Source organism: Erinaceus europaeus, chromosome 12 (genome assembly GCF_950295315.1).
Source record: "Erinaceus europaeus chromosome 12, mEriEur2.1, whole genome shotgun sequence".
NCBI classification, from domain to species: Eukaryota; Metazoa; Chordata; class Mammalia; order Eulipotyphla; family Erinaceidae; genus Erinaceus; species Erinaceus europaeus.
In genome coordinates, this window is record NC_080173.1 from 32,193,874 (window position 1) to 32,214,833 (window position 20,960).

At 42.9% G+C, this 20,960-nt stretch overlaps 1 protein-coding gene across 10 annotated transcripts in view; it reads right to left on the reverse strand.

Annotated features, from left to right (window-relative positions):
• The window catches only part of PXK (PX domain containing serine/threonine kinase like), a 134,547-nt gene that overhangs the window by 19,235 nt on the left and 94,352 nt on the right, over positions 1-20,960 (reverse strand). For 7 of the 10 annotated variants that reach the window (XR_009552973.1, XR_009552971.1, XM_060203016.1 and 4 more), the window contains 9 exons: positions 19,908-20,009; positions 15,891-16,052; positions 15,227-15,344; positions 13,224-13,302; positions 10,231-10,279; positions 4,360-4,437; positions 3,784-3,870; positions 3,284-3,353; positions 562-624 (listed from right to left, as the gene is read on the reverse strand). Coding sequence is in view for 6 of the 10 variants with exons in the window: in XM_060203016.1 (XP_060058999.1) it covers positions 562-624; positions 3,284-3,353; positions 3,784-3,870; positions 4,360-4,437; positions 10,231-10,279; positions 13,224-13,302; positions 15,227-15,344; positions 15,891-16,052; positions 19,908-20,009 (808 nt within the window). In the remaining 4 variants the exon portion in view is untranslated. The remainder of the gene's footprint in view (positions 1-561; positions 625-3,283; positions 3,354-3,783; positions 3,871-4,359; positions 4,438-10,230; positions 10,280-13,223; positions 13,303-15,226; positions 15,345-15,890; positions 16,053-19,907; positions 20,010-20,960) is intronic. The other 3 variants (XR_009552975.1, XR_009552974.1, XM_060203015.1) reach the window with 1 other exon arrangement.

Here is a 20,960-nt window from a genome sequence, read left to right on the forward strand (position 1 = left end):
ACATAATTTAGGTGTTATTTTTATAAGTATTTCCTTGCATTTTTCAAAGACAGATAAAGTACTTCACAAAAGTAAAGCAAACACTAGACACACACACGCAAATTTCAAAAGTGTTTCACAGAGCAGAAGAGAGTGCATCTAGTTATAAGGAAATCATGAAGCAGGGTGGTTATTTCTCTCCCACACCAGGACACTTCACTGGTTTTGCTCTGTGACATTACCAACACTGTGGTGGGGCTTCCTGAGGAGAGTGTGACAAGGAGGGGCCCCTGGGCAGTAGTTTATTTTAATTTCTGTTCAGTTGAGTGTGTACCCTGACAAATTCTGAGCTGATTAGCCCTGCAGGAGGCTTTTAGCAGGTGAGGAAGGGTAATTAGTGGTCCTGGAACCAACTACTCCATTCACTGTGAAATTGGAGTTTGGAAATCTAGACAGTCAGCTAATTTGCATTTCCCTCTGGTCTACTTAACTCCTGCAATGCTAGGACCAGGGTAGGAAAAAAAAGGTCCCTAAGGGGAGACATGGAGAAGGGAGGGAAGTAATTTTGCCTCTGTTACTAACCTGTTGTAGAGGGTGGAGTCGGCGATGAAGGGGATGTGAGTGGTGAGCTGGCCCCAGATCCTGCTAAGAGAAATGACAGAGAAACCCTCTGGGGTTAGAGCCCAAGCAGGGCCACCTGTTTCCTGAGATTCTCTCTGTGCCTGGCTGAATGTATAAGAATGTATGGGACAAAAAAAAAAAGAATGTATGGGACAGAGAGCACAGAGGCTGGTCCCAAAGCCATAGGCTTCCACTCTGGCCCAGGGAGGAAGTTCTGCCTTCTTCCAACCATGGAGGGCCAACAGTGCCCCTCTGCTCCCAACAGCCTACTAGTCTGAATTCAATTCTTTGCAGTCAACAATACCTTATGCAACTGGCTGTAGTATCTCTTCCTGACCCAAGCCCCGTCCCCTGGTAATGAACGACAGGTGGCATGGTCATAGCAATAAAGGGGACAGAGAGCTGCACCGCAGTCTGATGGAGGCCTGTCAAAGGAAGCAGGACTTCCCCACCCACTTCCCCACTCTTTATTGAAGGTCCATCCATTTTATCAAACAGGTCCAGCCTACCCAGTTTGTGGTTTCCCTAGGGCTTATCGAACCTGAAAATCAGTAAGTATATTCACTTAAATTAGAACAACATATATATTTCCATGTGTGGCAAGTTTTTTTCTGGACCTAGGTGACCTTGCTATCTTTCAAATATACCTAAGTTCTTCACAGCTCTCCACTTCTCCACTGCTTAGAAACTTCTAGAAACTATCCTTCTGGTCTCACACAGAAGTAGCCCAATGAACAGAGAGAGGTCCCTATGGGTACCCCCCGCCACACACACACACACACACAATGAAGACCTCTTTTGAGGTTAACCAGAACTCCAGGAAGTTACAATCAGACCCCTGTGAAGTCACTAGTTGTTCTGGGAACACCTCCAGTGCCTTCCCATGGCCACCAGACATGCTGGGCATAGCACAGACACTGGACACAAGGAGAAACATCCTGATTAAACCATACCTCTTGCCACTTGAACACTTTTCTACCATTTGTGACAAATGCTCACATCCCTATAAAATATAAGTAGCATCTTACTGGAACAAGAGGTACAACTCAAGCCGATGCTACCTTCCTACTGCTTTGTGGTGTTAACAGAAACTTTGATGGGGGAAAAGATCGAACTTGTGACTTCACAAGTCTGAAGATCACTTGTCTAGTCCCACCAACCACTATTTGCTTTCATAAACATCCTGAGGGCTACCTCAAAATCCTTAGAGTCACATCTAGCTAGATTTGGGAAAGAGTCTTACAAGCAAGCAGGAAAGTGGAGAATAGAATTCCTCTGCTTGATAAAGTTATCTGTGATACTTGACAGCCATGCCTACTGGCTGGAGACTTGAATCCCAGCTGATTGACGATAGGCTCATGTCTATCCATCCTAACCATCAGGGAAAAGTTGCGCTTTAACTCTGCAAGCACTGCATGGACACAATAGTCTCCTGCCCTCACCTCTCCTAGCCTCCAACCCCAAGGGTTCTCCCTCCATTTTGTCCTTTCTTGTTGCCCTTGAGCCTTTTCCTGACCTGGACTGGGGAGGAGGCAGTGATGTCAGCAGGACCTCCTCCTGGAGTACATGACCTTCCCCTATCCCAGCATTCCCCACTTCCAGCTCTGCCCACAACACCCACATCCTCAGGCTGCAGCTAGTGCAGCCATTAGGTCTGTGCACCCCTCACTGTTTTTCCTTGAGTCCCCACAGCCAACCTCCTCATTGACTTCACTGAGCAGTCCTGAGAAGACATGAGCTGTGGACATCCTCGACTTCCTTTCTTCCACTTCCTTCTATCTCTCCAGCCACCCGTTATCTCCCCTGAAGCACACGTGTATAGAAATGACCTTTCTACCTACCCTCTGCTCAGTGTTCATGTGATAGGAGGACATGCCCTCCTCTGTGGATTAAGGACAGGACTTGAGTGGGTGGGGAGGGTAAATTGTGTAAAGTGTAGGGTAAAGAATAACCCTAATGGCCACAGCCAGTGTGGTAGGTGAGGAACAGCCAGGTCAAGCAACCAGCTCAATGAGACAGTGCTTATCACAGTCATTATGGCTATTCTGGTCACTTCTACACATGTGTGCCTGACCAGAAGACAGGAAGGAGCCTTGTACTGTGAGCTGGGTGGGCTTTTCTTCTGTGGCTAGTGCTCATCTTTGAATGGTTGAGTCTTGGTACTAGACAAGAGATTGGGCCACCTGATAACCTCTGATCTCCTTTCCAGCACCTGAGTCCTGTGAGACCAGGAAAGCTATCACTTGGGACAAAGTTTTTTTTTTTAATATTTATTTATTATTCCCTTTTGTTGCCCTTGTTGTAGTTATTATTATTGTTGTTGATGATGTCGTCATTATTGGATAGGACAGAGAGAAATGAAGAAAGGAGGGGAAAACAGAGAGGGGGAGAGAAAGATAGACACCTGCAGACCTGCTTCACCACTTGTGAAGCGACTCTCCTGTGGGTGGGGAGCTGGGGGCTCGAACTGGGATCCTTACACCAGTCCTTTTGCTTTGCGCCACATGCGCTTAACCCGCTGCGCTACCACCCGACTCCTGGGACAAGGTTTTTATTTATTTATTTATTTATTTTTCTACATTCATTCCTGCCCTGCTCAGTGTTTTCCTGCCAGACTGTAAGAACTCTTCTCCCCTAGTCTTGGTCTTTAGGTGCCAGGTTCCATAAAACCTATGCCAGTTACCTGAATTATTAGAGTTGCTGTATTTTGCTGAATATTCTTCATTATATTCGATGGCAGATCGTTTTGACTTCTTCAAAAAAGGGGGGGAGGGACACACAAAGAATAAATACACTGATTCTGGAGTTAGAACAAAAACATTTCTAAGCATGCATTTAAACTAGCTACAAACAGGCCTGAACTGGCCTCATAGCTTAATACAATGAAGAAACCACAAGCAAAAACCAAAGGTGGGGTATAAAACCAAGAATGCTGGCTTTACTGTCTCAGACCACTTATTTCCCCAATTATGTTAGGCCACAATCAGCCCCACAATGTCCAACTCTGTGTTGATATTATATTGCTCTTTCATAAAAAAAATTTTTTTTTAAACTACAAACTGGTCATCTGGAAATCATTTTAACTTTCAAGGATATAGAGCACTAAACACATACCACTGGCTTAGAACTTTCTTCAGATAGTCAGGAGTTCACAGAAAGAATTCAGAGAGATGTCAGACTTACCTTTCGTGCTAAAATCTTTCTCTTTTTTCTTTCTTCCTCAGACCCATGGTGAGACTGTGCTCGCGTCAGCCTTCGATGCTGGTGAATCTTAAAGAGACCACAGTTCACCACCACAAATGTCAGCCTACCCTCCACTAATGAAAATTTCTAATGTGCTTTTGCTTTGCTAAACTATCTGGACCAAAAAAAAAAAATTTCTTATTGAGCCTGCGTGCCTTCAAGCCTGGATATCTGAGGACAGTATACTGGAGGAGAAAGACCTCCTCCTCACCCCCCCCACCCTAGTCCCTTCCCTAGTCTCTTCCTGCCTTCCTCCTGCTGTAGATGAGTTCAGTCCCTGGAATCTTCAGAGTCTGGGGCATGAGCACTTCCAATGCCACTCAGCCTGTCACTTTCTGCAAATGTGCCTGCTTTCCCCCTCAAGGCTGAGTTCCTGGAGGTCAGGACTCTCAGAGCATTGAGTCAGATTTACAACCAGTGTGTAGTGTTTATGGTATGAACAGTCAACAGTAAATCACCACAATTACCATAGATGAGGACAGATCAAAAGGCAAGGAGGAACTACTGGCAGTGTACCTGTTTCTGTTCTTCAATTAATCTCTTTTCTATACATTCTTTGGCAGTTCTCAACGCCTCTTTTAACTTTGTAGGAATCTGAAAGAAGAGATAGTACATAAATGTACGAAAAGGGCTGGAGGGTCTCTTCAGTTCTGCTTGTAATAAGTAGTTGGTTATCAAAAAGGAGAACACCTGGAATAAAATCAGTTCCAAGTTTATTCACACTAATCCTCTCCTGCCCACTTATGTTAGCCCTAACACACTTACTTAGCATTTTTAGCAGTGACTATATAAAACTGACACACAAGCAGACATGATCTATGGTTCAAGTACTTTAAGTGACTTTTTAAAAAATGTCTTTATTGGGGGATTAATGGTTTACAGTCAGCAGTAAAATACAATAGTTTGTACATGCATAACATTTCTACATAACAATACAACCCCCACAGGTCCTTGAACCCTCCTCCTCACCCCAGAGTCTTTAACTTTGGTGCAATACACCAATTCTAGTCCAGGTTTTACTAGTGTTTTCCCTTTTGATCTTGTTTTTCAACTTCTGCCTATGAGTGAGATCATCCCATACTCATCCTTCTGTTTCTGACTTACCTCACTTAACATGATATCTTTCAGCTGCATCCAAGATGAGCTGAAAATGGTGAAATCACCATGAACCTGAGACTTTAGAGCCTCAAGAATAAGAGTCTCTTTGCATAACCATTATGCCATCTATTCCTGTTCCTATTTCTCAGTTTTCCATATAACAATTCAACCCCCCTCTAGATCCTCCTCTGCCATAATGTTCTAGGACCTGAATTCTATCCCCTACCTGAGTCCTTTACTCTGGTGCAATACACCAAGCTTATTCACACCAATCTTCTCCTGCCCATTTCTGCTAGCCCTAACACAATTACTTCATTAGCATTTTAGCAGTGACTATATAAAACTGTGAGAAAAGCAGACACGATGTGTTTCAAGTACTTCAAGTAATTCTTTTTTTATCTTTATTTATTTGGATAAAGATAGCCAGAAATCAAGAGGAAGGGTGTGATAGAGAGGAAGAGACAGAGAGACACCTGCAGCCCTGCTTCACCACTTGTGAAGTTTTCCCCCTGCAGGTGGGGGTTGGGGGCTCGAACCCAGGTCCTTGCACACTGTAACATGTGTGCTTAACCAGGTTCGCCACCACCCGGCCCCTTCTTCAAGTAATTCTTAAGCTACCCTAAATCACAAAATAACTGTGAAGAAATAAAGTCAAAATTGGAGGCTTCAACTTCCTGACTGTGAAATCTATTACAAAGCTACAGTATCAATAAACAGTATGATGTTGAATTATACACCCCAGGTTCACTGCAGCATTATTTACAATGACCAAGATATGAAAGAAGTCAAGAAATGAATGGATAAGCAAAACATGATATGTGCATACAATGAAATGTTATTCAGCCATTAAAAAGGTGGGAAATCCTGTCACAAATTAACCTCTAAGACACTATATAGAGTGAAATAAGCTAGTCACAAAAGTATAAAGACTGTATGATCCTACTTATAGGAGATCTCTATATCAGTTGTAATCATGGAAGAAGAAAGCAGAATTTCGTCTTTCAAGGACTGGTTGGTATTGTCTGATGGATCTAGAGTTTCCGTCTGCAAGACTAAAAAGATTCTCAAACTCTGTTATACAATAATATGAATATGATTAACCTGGGGTGTATAATTTTTCCTCCTTCCTCAGATTCATGGTGAGACTATACTCACGTCAGCCTTCGATGCTGGTGATTCTTAAAGAAACCACAGTTCACCACCACAAATGTCAGCTTACCCTCCACTAATGAAAATTTCTAATGTGTTTTTGCTTTGTCAAACTATCTGGACAAAAAAAAAAATCATTTCTTATTGAGCCTGGCTGCCTGCCTCCAAGCCTGGATGTCTGAGGAGAATATAATGGAGGAAAAAGTATACTTAAAAATGACTAAGAGGTGGTCCGGGAGGTGGCACAGTGGATAAAGCATTGAATTCTCAACCATGAGGTCCCTAGTTCAATCCCCAGCAGCACATGTACCAGAGTGATGTCTGGTTCTTTCTCTCTCCTATCTTTCTCAAGAATAAATAAATTCTTAAAAAAAAAAAAAACACCAATCTTATAAAAAATGACTAAGAGGACAACTTTTACAACATGGTATTTTTTAAAATTTATTTATTTTTTGATAGCAACAGAGAGAAACTAAGAAAGGAAGAGATAGGGAGAGAAACAGACAGACACCTGGAGCACTGCTTCACTATTTGCAAAGTTATCCCCCCGCAGGTGGGGACCAGGGGTTTGAACCTGGGTCCTTGCGAACTATAATGTAAGCATTTAACCAGGTATGGTCTAACCAGTGTTTAACAAGCGGGTTTTTTTTTTTTTTTTTGCCTCCAGGGTTATTGCTGGGGTTCAGTGCCTGCACCATGAATCCACTGCTCCTGGAGGCCACTCCCCCCCATTTTGTTGATGTACCAGAGTGATGTCTGGTTCTTTCTCTCTCTCCTCTTATATTTCTCATTAATAATTAAATAAATTTTAAAAAATGTTTAAATGTTGGTTTTTAAAGTCATATTGTCTTTATTGCACAGAGACTCTGAGTTAGGGGGAAGCAGGAGGTCTGATCATAATACCTGAGCTGAACTATCAGGGTTAGAAGACAGAATGTTTACTTATAAGGCTGAATACATTTCCTGAGGTGTTTGGAAGAAGAGATGGATTTAAGTGTTTTTTCCTTCCCACTTCAGTTTCAAAGAAGCTATTCTAGCCAGAACTCTTCTACTTGACAAACCAAGGAAAAGTTCTCTCTCACCTACACAATTTCCTGACTTCACTGTGTGCCCCCCCACACACTTAATTTATTCACAACAGTACTACATGCTGTTTTGTAATACAGAGAGGACCACCCCATCAGCTGGGGCCCTAATTGGGGAGTTCTGAGATTTCCAAACAGACATGATGGGCCTAAGACCTAGAATAAATCCCTCTCTCCATTGTTACTAGTCACTTCTATCAGGAACAACACAATAGACCCCTTTGTGGGCCCTCATAGGACATTATCCTCAACTTGGATCAACAATGGTAGAGAATGTTCCATCCTATGAAGGGAGGCTGGACAACATACTCTATGCTACACCTGAGGAAGATGGGTCCTGATATTGGGGCATCTTGGAACATTCCTACTCATGACCACAGAATGCGAGCTCAGATCTAGAGGGATGCAGAGGTCACATAGGCTCCTAAGCTGAATATGGGCCCCAGATCACATCAAATCGATGGGGTTTACAGTCAACAATATTTATACCACTTTCCCATATTAGAGAGTGTCTCTTCCCTGATCCAGCTTTCTGGTCCTTTTTCCAGCCATGACATCTCCCCAGACAATAACTTGGATCCACCTGCATATCAGATTTCAGGCTCAGGGAAAAAAAAAACTAGTATAGTCATGGGTCCTTTGGAATATAACTAAATTATGCCTACTAGCTATCTATAAAATAATAGATAACTCTTCATCTGCACTATTCCAGCCGTTAGGTCCATGATTGGTCAACAATTTGTTTGGCTTTGTATGTTAACTCTCTTTTCAACCACCAGGTTCCAGATGCTAGCATGATGCCAGACTTCCCTGGACAGACAACCCCACCAATGTGTCCTGGAGCTCCACTTCCCCAGAGCCCTTCCCCACTAGGGAAAGAGAGAGACAGGTTGGGAGTATGGATCAATCTGTCAAGGCCCATGTTCAGTGGGGAAGCAATTACAGAAGCCAGATGTTTCACCTTCTGCATCCCACAATGACCTTGGGTCCATACTCCCAGAGGGTTAAAGAATAGGAAAGCTATCAGGAGAGGGGATGGGATATGGAGTTCTGGTGGTGGGAATTGTATGGAGTTGTACCGCTCTTATCCCATGGTTTAGTTAATGTTTCCTTTTTATAAATGAAAAATTAAATTAAAAAAAAAAAAAAGAAATACAGAGAGGAGAAAGCCATTCATTTTACTACCCAAAGTGGTATAGTTGAGTATTGATTAGTGCACTGAATATCTCACACACATCACCTCAACTGTCCAACCACAAACAGCTTAACTCACCACTCTAGACACTTCTGGGTATATATCAAAAGGAAATGAAACACTGACTCAGAAAGATACTTGTATTCCCATGTTCACTGCAGCACTATTTACAGCAGCTAACACATGACAACAACATAAATGTCCATTAATAAATGAATGTATAAGGTGCCTGGTGGGGAGTCGGGCTGTAGTGCAGCGGGTTAAGCGCAGGTGGCGCAAAGCACAAGGACGGGCATAAGGATCCCGGTTCGAACCCCGGCTCCCCACCTGCAGGGGAGTCGCTTCACAGGCGGTGAAGCAGGTCTGCAGGTGTCTATCTTTCTCTCCCCCTCTCTGTCTTCCCCTCCCCTCTCCATTTCTCTCTGTCCTATCCAACAACAACGACAACAACAATAATAACTACAACAATAAAACAACAAGGGCAACAAAAGGGAATAAATAAATAAAAATAAAATATTTTAAAAAATAATAATAAAATTTAAAAAAAAGGTGCCTGGTGGTGGTACACATGGTTGAGTGCACATGATAAAATGCACAAGGACTTAGGTTTGAGCCTCCAGTCCCCACCTGTAGGGGGTAAGTTTTACGAGTGGTGAAGCAGTGCCACAGGTATCTCTCTATCTCCTTCTCTATCTTCCCTCCCCTCTTGATTTCTTTCTTTCTTCCTGTCTTTTTTCTTTTTAACTCCAGGGTATGGCTGTGGCTTGGTGCCTGCACTATGAGCACTACAAATCTACTGATTCTAGCAGCTTTTTTTTTTTTTTAATTGGGTATGACAGAGAGAAATTGAGAGGGAAGGTGAGATAGATAGGGAGAGAGAAAGATAGACCTGAATCACCGCTTGTGAACTGACTCCCCTGCATGTGGGATCCTTTTGCTGGTCCTTGCACTTCGTACTATGTGAACTTAACCTAGTGCACCACCACCTGACCCCCTCTCGATTTCTGACTGTCTCTATCTCACAAATAAATAACAATAATTAAAAAGAAAAAAATTAAATTATAAATGAATGGATAAATACGTTGTGGTACATATATAAAAGACTATTATCCCATCAAATGAAAAAAGAGAAAGCCTGGCTTTTTTGTATGCACTTGATGGCACTATGGTAAATGAAATAAAGTTAGAGACATACACACATCCCTATGAGCTCACTTTCACATGAAATCTAAAACTGAAAATCTTGAGTTCTTAGAGACAGAAAAGAGACTGGTGGTTGCTGAGGGGGCAAAAAGCCACACACTTTGCACCAAAGTAAAAGACTCTGGGGTAGGGGGAGGGTTCCGGTCCTGGATCATGATGGCAGAGGACCTGGTGGGGGTTGAATTGTTACATGAAAAACTGGAAAATGTTATGCGTATACAAACTATTGTATTTTACTGTCAACTGTAAACCATAAATCCCCCAATAAAGACATTTTTAAGAAGTTACAAATTTTCCATTATAAAATAAGTAAGTAGTAGGGTATAATGCACAGCATGATGAATGAAATGAACAGCATGGTGACTATAATAAATAATACTACATTGAAAATTTGAAGGTTCCTAAGAAAGTCAATCTTAAAAGCTCTTGTCACAGGAAAAAAAAAGTTAACTGAGGCATGCCATATAGTGTACTGTGGTGGGTGTCAAACCTACGCTGGTGATCGTGTCATGGTGGTGATCATCACATACAAATACATCAAAACATTGTTTTGTACTATGTACTGTGTACCTGAAGCTAGTGAGTTATATCTCAAGAAAAAAAAATAATTTTTAAAATCAACTTAAATCAACTCCCCAAATTACATGTTTGCTTTACCTTAAACTGTGGCTTTTCAGAAGTGGTTAGTAAAACATCACTGAATAATCTGTAAAGAAACAAAACAAAAAAAATCTTTCTTAAAGCAGGTTCTTCTTCTTCTAGCGTTTGCCCTTAAAGCAGGTGTATTTTCAGAACAAGATCAAAGCATAATGAGGCATCCTGAGGCCATGAAGTCCCCACCATTTCATGGTCAGCAACAAACTCAAAGGGGTTTATAAACTTAAAGAGGTTTATAGTATGATCTGAACAACCACAACCACCCCACCCATTGTCAACTACCACAAAGTGACCCTGGAGAAGTGTCTGGGAGTGTTGGTGTCAGCTCTGCACTAGAGGGTTATTCCCCCACCTCAGGGCAAGAGTTCTCTCATATTATGTAGTGATTTAATGAGGATTTTGAAAAAATATACATATTTGCAAATTATTATTTACATTTATATGTTTAAAAATTATTTTTAAGTCTATATTTGCAGTAATATGTACAATATATTGTCATTAAACATAGTAACTGATTTTTCTTTTTTCTTTTTATTGGCCTCCAGGGTTATTGCTGGGGCTTGGTGCCTGCACCACGAATCAACTGCTCCTAGAGGCTATTTTTCCCCCTTTTGTTGCCCTTGTTGTTTTATAGTTGTTGTGGTTATTAATATTATTGTTGTTGTTGATGTTGTTGTTGGATAGGACAGAGAGAAATGGAGAGAGGAGGGGAAGGCAGAGAGAGGGAGATAAAGATAGACACCTGCAGACCTGCTTCACTACCTGTGAAGCAACTCCCCTACAGGTGGGGAGCCAGGGTCTTGAACCAGGATCCTTGCACCAGTCCTTGTGCTTTGCGCCATGTGCAATTAACCCGCTGTGCCACCGCCCGACTCCCAATTTTTCTTTTTTCTATCCCCAGAGGATAAAATTTATTCTGGATCTCGATAAAATAAAAATAGACAAGTCAGAGAAAAATGTCTGATTAAAATCTAGTAAGGAAATTATTTCCTGCTAAGAAAAGTTGTGTTTCTTGTGCACTATTAAAAAGAAGTAGCTGCTTCTTAGAGTATGTCAATTTTCTCTCCAAAAGTCTGTCATTAAAAACAATAGCAATGAGGAATTCTGAATTGCTTTGGCTGAAACAGGTCAGAGAAGTTCAGATGGCTGCTTCAGCAATGCCCAAATGCCTGCAAGTGAGACTTTCCTGAAAGAGTCCTTTCTGAAACACAGGAAATGATAAGGTTAACTTTCCCCCCACAGAGTTCTCTGGATGGTGCTGAAGGTGGAGACAAAACTGTCCCCTTTCAGGGTCAAGGGTCCATTTTCTTCCAGACAATCCATTTTCACTGAAAGTAGGTCAGACCCTCCCAACTGCTCTTCTCAAGGCTAGCACACACAGGGTTGAAAAGCTTAAGTGAAAGGAACCTGGTGGTGACAGACCTGTTACCATGCACAAGGAGTCAAGTTCAAACCTCCAGACCCCATCTTTGGAGGGAAGCTTCATATAAAGTAAAGTTGTGCTGCAGGTGTCTCTTTATTGCTCCTTCTCTCTCTCTTTTTCTGTTGCTATCCAATAAATGAATTTTAAAAAATTAAGAAAGGCTTCAGTGAAGAAAAATTACTTGCATTTGTTTTAGAACTAGAACACTGGGAGAAAAGCAAGACACTGGAGGTGAGGAGTGAGAATACAGATTGATGTGGCCATATCATCCCTTGACCACACATGCATTTTCCTCCAAGTGTCTGTGGGAGCCAGTTTTATTTCCCTAACTGGACCTATTAGTCCATATTCACATTATTATTATTGACCGGTTTAGAGAGGAGTGTGCCACAGTACCAGCTGAGCATTTGAATGTCACATCCAGGAGCAGGGGCTCAGGCTGCCCTGTCTACCATGGCTTCCCTGGCATCTAACGAAATGTCTGGGCTACTTCAGACCCTTTCTCAACACAAGTTATCACACCTCCTCTGAACCTTGATTTTTATGCCTTGTTTCCTGAACTTGTCTATCACATAAGGGACTAGTATGTACAAAACCCTGGGTCCATGCATAGCACTGACATTCACCAAACAGAAGCTGAATCAGTATTACTAAGCTCTCTTAACAACCCCTTAAGGAGGAGGTGATAACTATCCCCATTTTACAGTTGAGGAAACTCAGTTTCCAGAGGCTGAGAAACTTGCCTATGGTCACAACTACCCAAGAAGTGGTAAAGCTGGGGGGCGGATGGACATGCGCGCGTGCGCGCGCGCACGCGCGCGCGCACACACACACACACACACACACACACACACACACACACACACACAGTATCTAACCTTAGATACACCTTAATAACTATGTTGTCTCTGTGGGAAACAACAGAAACTTTACCTAAAGCTCTATCACAACTGTCTTGGTTAACTATTCACAAGCCTGCTTAAGGGAGAATGTCTTCTAGCTCTAAGCTCCTAGGACAGTGTTTAGGACATGCTAGATGTTTAAGAAACATCACCCAGGGCTAGCAAAATAATTCACCTGGGTCATGTGCACTGGAGGGAACTTTGGTGCTATGGTTTCTTTCCCTCTCTCTCTGTACCTAAAAAGGCTGGTTCAGAGCAGTGAAGCCTCAACAATGAATGAAACAGTGAGTAAATGAATAAATTCATGGGAAGCCAGACACACTACGCTTCACCTAGTGGGTAGATGCTGTGAATCAGTTACAACTGTGAGTCAGCTGGCCTGTTGGGACAGGATCTAAGGGTGGGCACATGTACAGGCACAAAGTTCTAATGTAGACAGGGAGAGGGACGGGTGAAAGGACACAGACGGTACAGGAGAGTAGTCAGACTGGTCCATGAGAAAAGATCAATATCATGCTGCAAGTGACCATCAGCAAGCAAGTTGTTCCAACTCCCTGTAAGAGCCACACACACCCAAATCTTAACTGTGGTCCCAGGCACTTGGGCTAGTGGTCCAGCACTCAACACACAGTGATGAAACGCACAATCGAGGCATATGCTTGACTTACGGCATCTGTAAGAGCCGGGAGACGGTAGGCATGCCATTTTTACAGGCTTCACAAGACAGCGTAGACTCCAACACGGCCACTTGAAATGAACAGATACACGTTTTTAGTACTACAGAGCACTCTGGCAGATCCACTCGGTGATGAAAAGTTTGACACTGCTTTGCAACAACTGCAGGCTAATCAGGACAGTGTCAAAACTCTTCACACACAGACAGATGGCATGTGTGAGGGAGGGGGCACACTGGCACCACTGACAGTTCCCTGAGGCACCAACCACTCAGAAACTACATGCCGACAGAAAGCTAGGTCTTTTTCAAAGAGAGGCGGAGGCTGGATGGGAGCTATCATTCAGAAAAGTGTTTGCTGTCTTAGGAGGGAAGTAAACACTTCACATGAGTGAGTAAACTTGAACGGCACTTTGCTGCCAGCTTGTTTGTTTGGATTTTTTTTTTTTTTTTTTTTTTTGCTGCCAGTGTTATTGCTGGGGCTTGGTGCCTGAACTATGAATCCACTGTTCCTAGAGGCTGTTTTTTTCCCATTTTGTTGCCCTTGTCACTGTTGTTGTTTTGATATTGTTGCTATTGCTGCTGCTGTTGTTGGAAAGGACAGAGAGAAACTGAGAGAGGAGAGGAAGACAGAGAGAGAGAAAAAAAGATAGATACCTGCAGACCTGCTTTCACCACTCATAAAGTAACCCCCCTGCAGGTGGGGAGCCAGGGCCTTGAACCGGATCCTTATGCTGGTCCTTGTGCTTCACACCATAAGCGCTTAACCTGCTGCACTACCACCCAACCCCCGCCAGCTTGCTTTTAAACCAGATCTGTGTACAGAATGCCAGTTGTTGATATCTTATCACCCGGAACCCTGGAGGACAGAAACACAGCAGGCAGGTTTGGCTATTCCCAGGTCACTGTTTGAGCACAGCAAAGAGCAGACTCAGGACCTATTCTCTTAAATAATCTCACTTGACATGGAACAAACACTTGGTGGAGGTGTGGCTTTAATACTTTGAAGGCACAGGATCCAAGAGCTACCCTGCCCTCCCCTCTCTCAAAAAAATGCTGAGCTGACTACTGAGGGAAGGAAAGGGCCCTAGTATGAGTCTGCATCAGATTCTGTGCTCTATGAGAGGTGCCTCCTGCCTGCCCCCGGGTTCTTCAGCTCCTTAAGCCATGCTGGGAGGGCTTCTGGACCCTGCTAGCCAGGTGTCTGCCATCCCTGACTTTGGGCCTGCTAGGCTCCAGTCTCCCAGGTGTCTGACCCAGTGCTCCACTGTTCCTTGCAGGCCCCACTCCAGTCTTGGTACGCCACCTGCCCAGTGCCTGTGTCTGCAAGCCCTGCTTCAAGTAGCCCTGTCCTGGCTTCTGCTTCTATACGATCCAACCATGCTTCTCTACATCCTCAGCTTCTGAAACTAGGAGGCACTGCACATTTTTTTTTTTTTTTTTTGGCCTCCAGGGTTATTGCTAGGGCTCAGTGCCTGCACCATGAATCCACTGCTCCTGGAGGCTATTTTTCCCCTTTTGTTGCCCTAGTTTTTCATCATTGTTGTGGTTATTATTATTGTCATTGTTGAATAGGACTGAGAGAGAAATGGAGAGAGGACAGGAAGACAGATGGGGAGAGAAAGATAGTCACCTGTAGAACTGCTTCACGGCCTGTGAAGCGACCCACCCCCCCCCCCCCAGCCAGGGAGCTGGGGGCTCAAACCGGAATTCTCTATGCTGGTCCTTGCGCTTTGCGCCACAAGCGCTTAACCCACTGCACTACCACCCACACAAATTTTTTTAGGCTTCAGAGAGCCTAAAAAATGGGCAAGCTTTCTGCATTTTCAGCAAAGCACACTGAAGTACATCACTCAGATCTGATTTCTATTTAACTTGGATAAGGATTTGAATTGTTGAGCACTACCACTTCCTCGATACTTCCTAGACTCTAGAAAGGAGGTGAGTAGTTCTGCTGACTATCAGGGCCCAGAACATCCCTCTGAGCCCCATACTGACCCACAGCCATGGATGGTGCAGGAGGGAAGGTGTCCACAGGCACTGAGTCTGGTGGTCGTCCGTAAGTCATTTCATACAGTAAGTGGCCAAAGCAGTGGACGTCCACACTTTCTAATGTCTGTGGAAAAAGAGCAGAGTCATGTTCACCTTTCAGTCTGGCTGTGGGAATCCCAATGTTCCTGCCACCAGCTTCCACTGAGAAAACAGGGGCAACCTGTTATTGGTGGTGAACAAATAACTCCAACTGTATACCATTACCTATGTAGAGCGTATTTCTTTTTTTTATATTTATTTTATTTATTTATTCTCTTTTGTTGCCCTTGTTGTTTTATTGTTGTTGTAGTTATTGTTGTTGTTATTGATGTCATCATTGTTGGATAGAACAGAGAGAAATGGAGAGAGGAAGGGAAGACAGAGAGGGGGAGAGAAAGATAGACACCTGCAGACCTGCTTCACCACTTGTGAAACAACTCCCCTGCAGGTGGGGAGCCAGGGCTTGAACTGGGATCCTTACACTGGTCCTTGTGCTTTGCGCCACATGCGCTTAACCCGCTACGCTACCACCCGACTCCCTGTAGAGCGTATTTCTTATATAGGCCAGTCACCAGTCCTGCTGTGGAGATGGTTTATACCTAAGATAAAGGTGCATTATTTAGTAACTTACATTGATTTTCCTGAACTGTGTGAAATAAGACCGGTAGAAAGAAGGGAGGCCGAGTAAGGAATTTTCAAGGTCCAGTAGCCGGCAAGTGTCCCCATCTAGCATCACATTGGAGGCGTGAAGGTGCCCGTAAGGGAAACCTTTATCATGAAGAAACTTTAGTACCTGTTAAAAATGTGTATTAGTTATAGCATTATTTGAACTATTCAGATATAAGACAGATTAAACTTTGTGGATTTTAAAAAAGTATTTACTTATTTTTAAAATTGTGTTTTATTTATTTTCAAGGGGCAAATTTAGTGAGAGAGAGAGACCAGAACACTGCCCAGCTCTGGTTCATAGTGGCATCCTGGATTGAACCTGGGGTCTTGGAGTTTCAAGCATGAAAGCCTTTTGCAGAACCATTATGGGGTCTCTAAGCCCAAACTATTTTTTTTTTTTAAATACCAGAGCACTGCTCATCTCTAGTTTATGGTGTATGGGAGACTGAACTTGGGACCTTGGAGCCTGATGCATGACAATCTGTTTGCATATCTGTTATGCAGTTTCCTGTGCTCAAACTTAGTTTTTCCTTCTGGGTTTTGGGCAGGTGCAGGGCCTTGCATAAGTGATCTTATCACCTCTAGGTCACCTTTCCCCTTCTTTTTTTATTCCAGATAAGGAAAGAAGTGACAGAGAGAGAAAGAGAGAGACAGACTACAACAGCAGAGTTTCCCCCAGTGGAGTGATACTCCCATAAGCTGTAAAGGCTCAAACCTGGACCATGTGCATGACAAGGCTAAGCCTACCAGGTGAGCTATCATCTGGCCCTCAACTTTGTTACTGTTGTTTTTTCAATTAATGTATTTGGAATAAAGTTCAAACAGGTCACTGGGGGAACTGGGGGAGACTCCTAAAGCATAATGCCACCACATAATTTCTCTGGAAAAGGGAGGGATGAAGGGAGAGAGAAGAAAGGAGAAAGGGAGGAATGGAGAGTTGTGCAGCTGTGGGACATGCTCCCTCTTTCCAGACAACAGCCGCCACATCTATATGGGATTAATGGTTTTGATGCCAAAAGGCTCTAGTCAGCAGTTTCTGATCCCAACAAGCTCACTCTCTAAAGGACAAAGTTTTGCTTCTCCTGCAAAGATGGGTGAAGTTTTTCATGTCAGGGCTTTGGCCAGTTCATCAGGGAAAGGGATTGGGTTGAAAATATCTCCACTAAAACAAAACAAAACAAAATAAGCAAAGAAAATCTCCAGACTACTCTCTCTTCAGAATATCTTTGGCTGCTTATCAACAGAAATATGTGGCAGGTTCTCACAAAAAGAAGCAAACTTTGCAGTGGCCATCTAATAAAAAAGTAAGACACAGAAATGTGGGGTACAGCCCAGCAAAGACTCAGAGCAGTGCTCAAGAAATAGAGGGCCCAGGGTAGCCCACTGCAGACCCGAAGAAAATACAGCAACCTCTTTATTTATTTTTATTTTAAAAAATTTATTCTTTCTGGGGTTGGGCAGTAGTGCAACGGGTTAAGTGAACATGGCGCGAAGCACAAGGACCGGCATAAGGATCCCGGTTTGAACCCCTGGCTCCCCACCTGCAGGGGTGTTGTGTAACAAGTGGTAAAGCAGGTCTGCAGGTGTCTATCTTTCTCTCCTCCTCTCTCCACTTCTCTCTGTCCTATCCAATAACAATTACATCAATAACAACAATAATAACCACAACAACATTAAACAAGAAGGGCAACAAAAGGGGAAAAAACAGCCTCCAGGAGCAGTGGATTCGTGGTACAGGCATCAAGCCCCAGCAATAACCCTGGAGGCAAAAAATAAATAAATATTTATTTATTTTTTAAATAAATAAATATTCTCTCTTTTTTCTTTTTTTCTTTCTTAATAGCACACATGTGAGATATAATATATATGCATATATACATATATATATATATGTAAATAGATATAGCACTAAGGAGCTTTGCCTGTGTTGTTCTTATTGATAGGGCTGCACAGTCAAGAAGTTTGGAGGTTACTGCTCAGTGATGTAAAAAAAGCTTTTAAAAAAATTTCCTATTATCTTTATTTATTGGAGACAGCCAGAAATCAAGAGGGAAGTGGGTGATAGAGAGGAAGTGAGACAGAGAGACATCTGCAGTCCTGCTTCACCACTGGGAAAGCTTCCCCTCTGCAGGTGGGGACTGGAGGCTCGTACCCGGGTCCTTGCACATAGTAATAGGTGTACTCAACCAGGTGCACCACCACCCGGCCCTGAGAAAGCTTTTCATGCTAGCTACACTTCTGTAGCCATTTGATTATGCATATGATATAACAAATCAAGAATGCTGGCACATAATGATAAGCCAAGGATAATTAAAAAGTTGGTATCCACACTGCAATGTTTTTAAAAACCAGACTCTCTGAACATAGGTATACACAGATCTCTTTAGATAGAACCCTAGGAGAGAAATTGCTGGATCATTTCTTTTTTCTTTTTTTAAAAATATTTATTTATTTGTTCCCTTTTGTTGCCCTTGTTGTTTTATTGTTGTAGTTCTTATTGTTGTTGTTACTGATGTCGTTTGTTGGAAGGGACAGAGAGAAATGAAGAGAGATGGGGAAGACAGAGAGGGGGAGAGAAAGATAGACACCTGTAGACCTGCTTCACTGCCTGTGAAGCGATTCCCCTACAGGTGGGGAACCGGGGGCTTGAACTGGGATCCTTCTGCCAGTCCTTGCACTTTGCGCTTTAACCCACTGCACCACTGCCCAACTCCCAGCTGCATCATTTCTTTCATAGGCTAATTTCCAATACTCTAAGAAATCTCTAGAGTGTTTTCCACAGGGGCTAACTCAATTTACATTCACACCAGCAGGGTAGAAGGGTTCCTTTTCCTCCATATCCTCACCAGCACTTGTTGTTTCTGTCCTTGTTAATGTATGACATTCACACAGGTGTGAAATGGTATCTAGTTGTCTTGATTTACATTTCTCTTATAATCAGTGACCTTGAACTTTTTTTTTTAATATGTCTGTTAACCTTCTGAGTATCTTCTTTGGCTACTCCTCAGCGTTTTGGATAACAGCCTGTTCATAATCTCTCTCCATTTTTAATGTAGTTGTTTGGGTTCTTGTTTTGTTGCTGAGTTATATAAACTCTTTATATATAGGAACATTATTTGGAGTAGCCAAAATGTGGGAACAACTCAAATGTCCAATGACAGACAAGTGGTTAAGAATGTTGTACCCAGAAATATCCAAGACTGCCCAGGAGGTAGCATAGTGGATAAAATAATGAGTTTGAAAACATGAGATCCTGAGTTTGATACCTGGTACCACATATGCCAGAGCAATATTCTATTCTCTCTCCCTTTCTCAATAAACAAAATAAAATAAAATTTTGAAGAAAGTTATGGTATGTATACACAATACTACCCAATTTTAAGAATTTCTCGTTTGCTACATCTTGGATGGAAATTGAAGAACTCAGGTTAAGTGAGTTAAACCAGAAACAGAAAGATGAATACCAGATGATGTCACCCATGGGTGGGATTTAAGAATCAAAGAAATAGAAAAACACAAGATGAAACTTAGACAGGCTATGGTCTATTGCAACAGATCCAAGGAGTCTGCAGGGGAGAAGTGGGAGGAAGCTATGAGGTGACTGGGGAATGTTAATGTGCCCTAAAGTAGAGGAAGATGGTGGTGGGCATTGTGTGCAGAGACCATCACAGTGAGATAATATACTGTGATAACTGTCATCCAAATCATTATCCCATCCTCCCCCATACAGTGATTTAAAAAACTGGACGCTAAATTCCAATAGCTGTTAGGCTTTTGGAATTTTGTAGATCTAATTAAGCGAGTACCTTAGTTGAGACAAATACTTGCATTTTTTTTTTAGAATAAAATATGACAATGCCATTACTTTATAAGGGATCAGACAACTTAATATTATTTAGGCTATTGTCTGAGAACTTTTCCAAAATAATAACGTAGTGGTGGGTAAAAATCTAGTGCAACTTTAGCAAAAAGTAAATACCTCTAATATTTGCCGCCCATATGTCTTTATCTGCTGAAGTCCAAGGCCTTGGATCTTCTTAGGGTTGCAGTACTTTTTCAGGAACGGGTCTTTCGGTTTTGCCTTAGGAAAAGAACAAAGAGGACATAAGAAAGTGACGGGGGGGGGGGGGGGGGTTGCTGTGTGGACCACCCCCTGGGGAGGTAAAAAAATCTACAGATGCTGGGGACACCAATCAAGGCAGCCTACTGGAAGTGGCTTCCTAAAATCCAACAGTTTGTACAGCTAATAGAAAGAGGCTGACCTAGATTCTGTCCCTTCTCTGACCCAATGAAGCTGTGCCTGATCTTAGCCTTGGCAGATCTCACAATCTTAGATAACACTAGAATCTTCAGTACAGGACAGGGGAGATAGCATAGTGATTATGCAAAAGACTTTCATGCTTGGGGCTACCAGGTCCCAGGTTCAATCCTCAGCATCAACATAAGCCAGAGCTGAGCTCTGGACTCTTTCTCATTCTCTGTGTATCCTTCCATTTAAAAAATTTAGGGGTCAGGTGATAACATACCAGGTTAAGTGCACATGGCACAAAGCACAAGGACCAGCTTAAGGATCCTGGAATGAACCCCTGGCTCCCCACCTGCGGGGGGGGGGGTCACTTCACAAGCGATGAAGCAGGTCTGCAGGTGTCTATCTCTTTCTCCCCACCTCTTTTTTTAAAAGTGATCTACAGATTCTTTTTATTTTTTTAACTTATTACTAGATAGAGACAGAGAGAAACTGAGAGGGGAGGGTTTAAAGAGAGAGAGACAGAGAGACACCTGCAGTCCTACTTCACCACTGGTGAAGCTTTCCTCTTGCAGGTGGGGACCAGGGGGTTGAACCTGGGTCCTTGTGCACTGTAACGTGAGAACTTAACCAAGTGCACCATCACCTGGCCCCTCTCTCCCCTTCTGTCTTCCCTTCTTCTCTAAATTTCTCTCTATCCTGTCCAACAACAATAATAATAATTAAATAGCCTCTAGGAGCGATGGATTCGTATAGAGCAGGCACTGAGCCCCAGCGATAACCCTG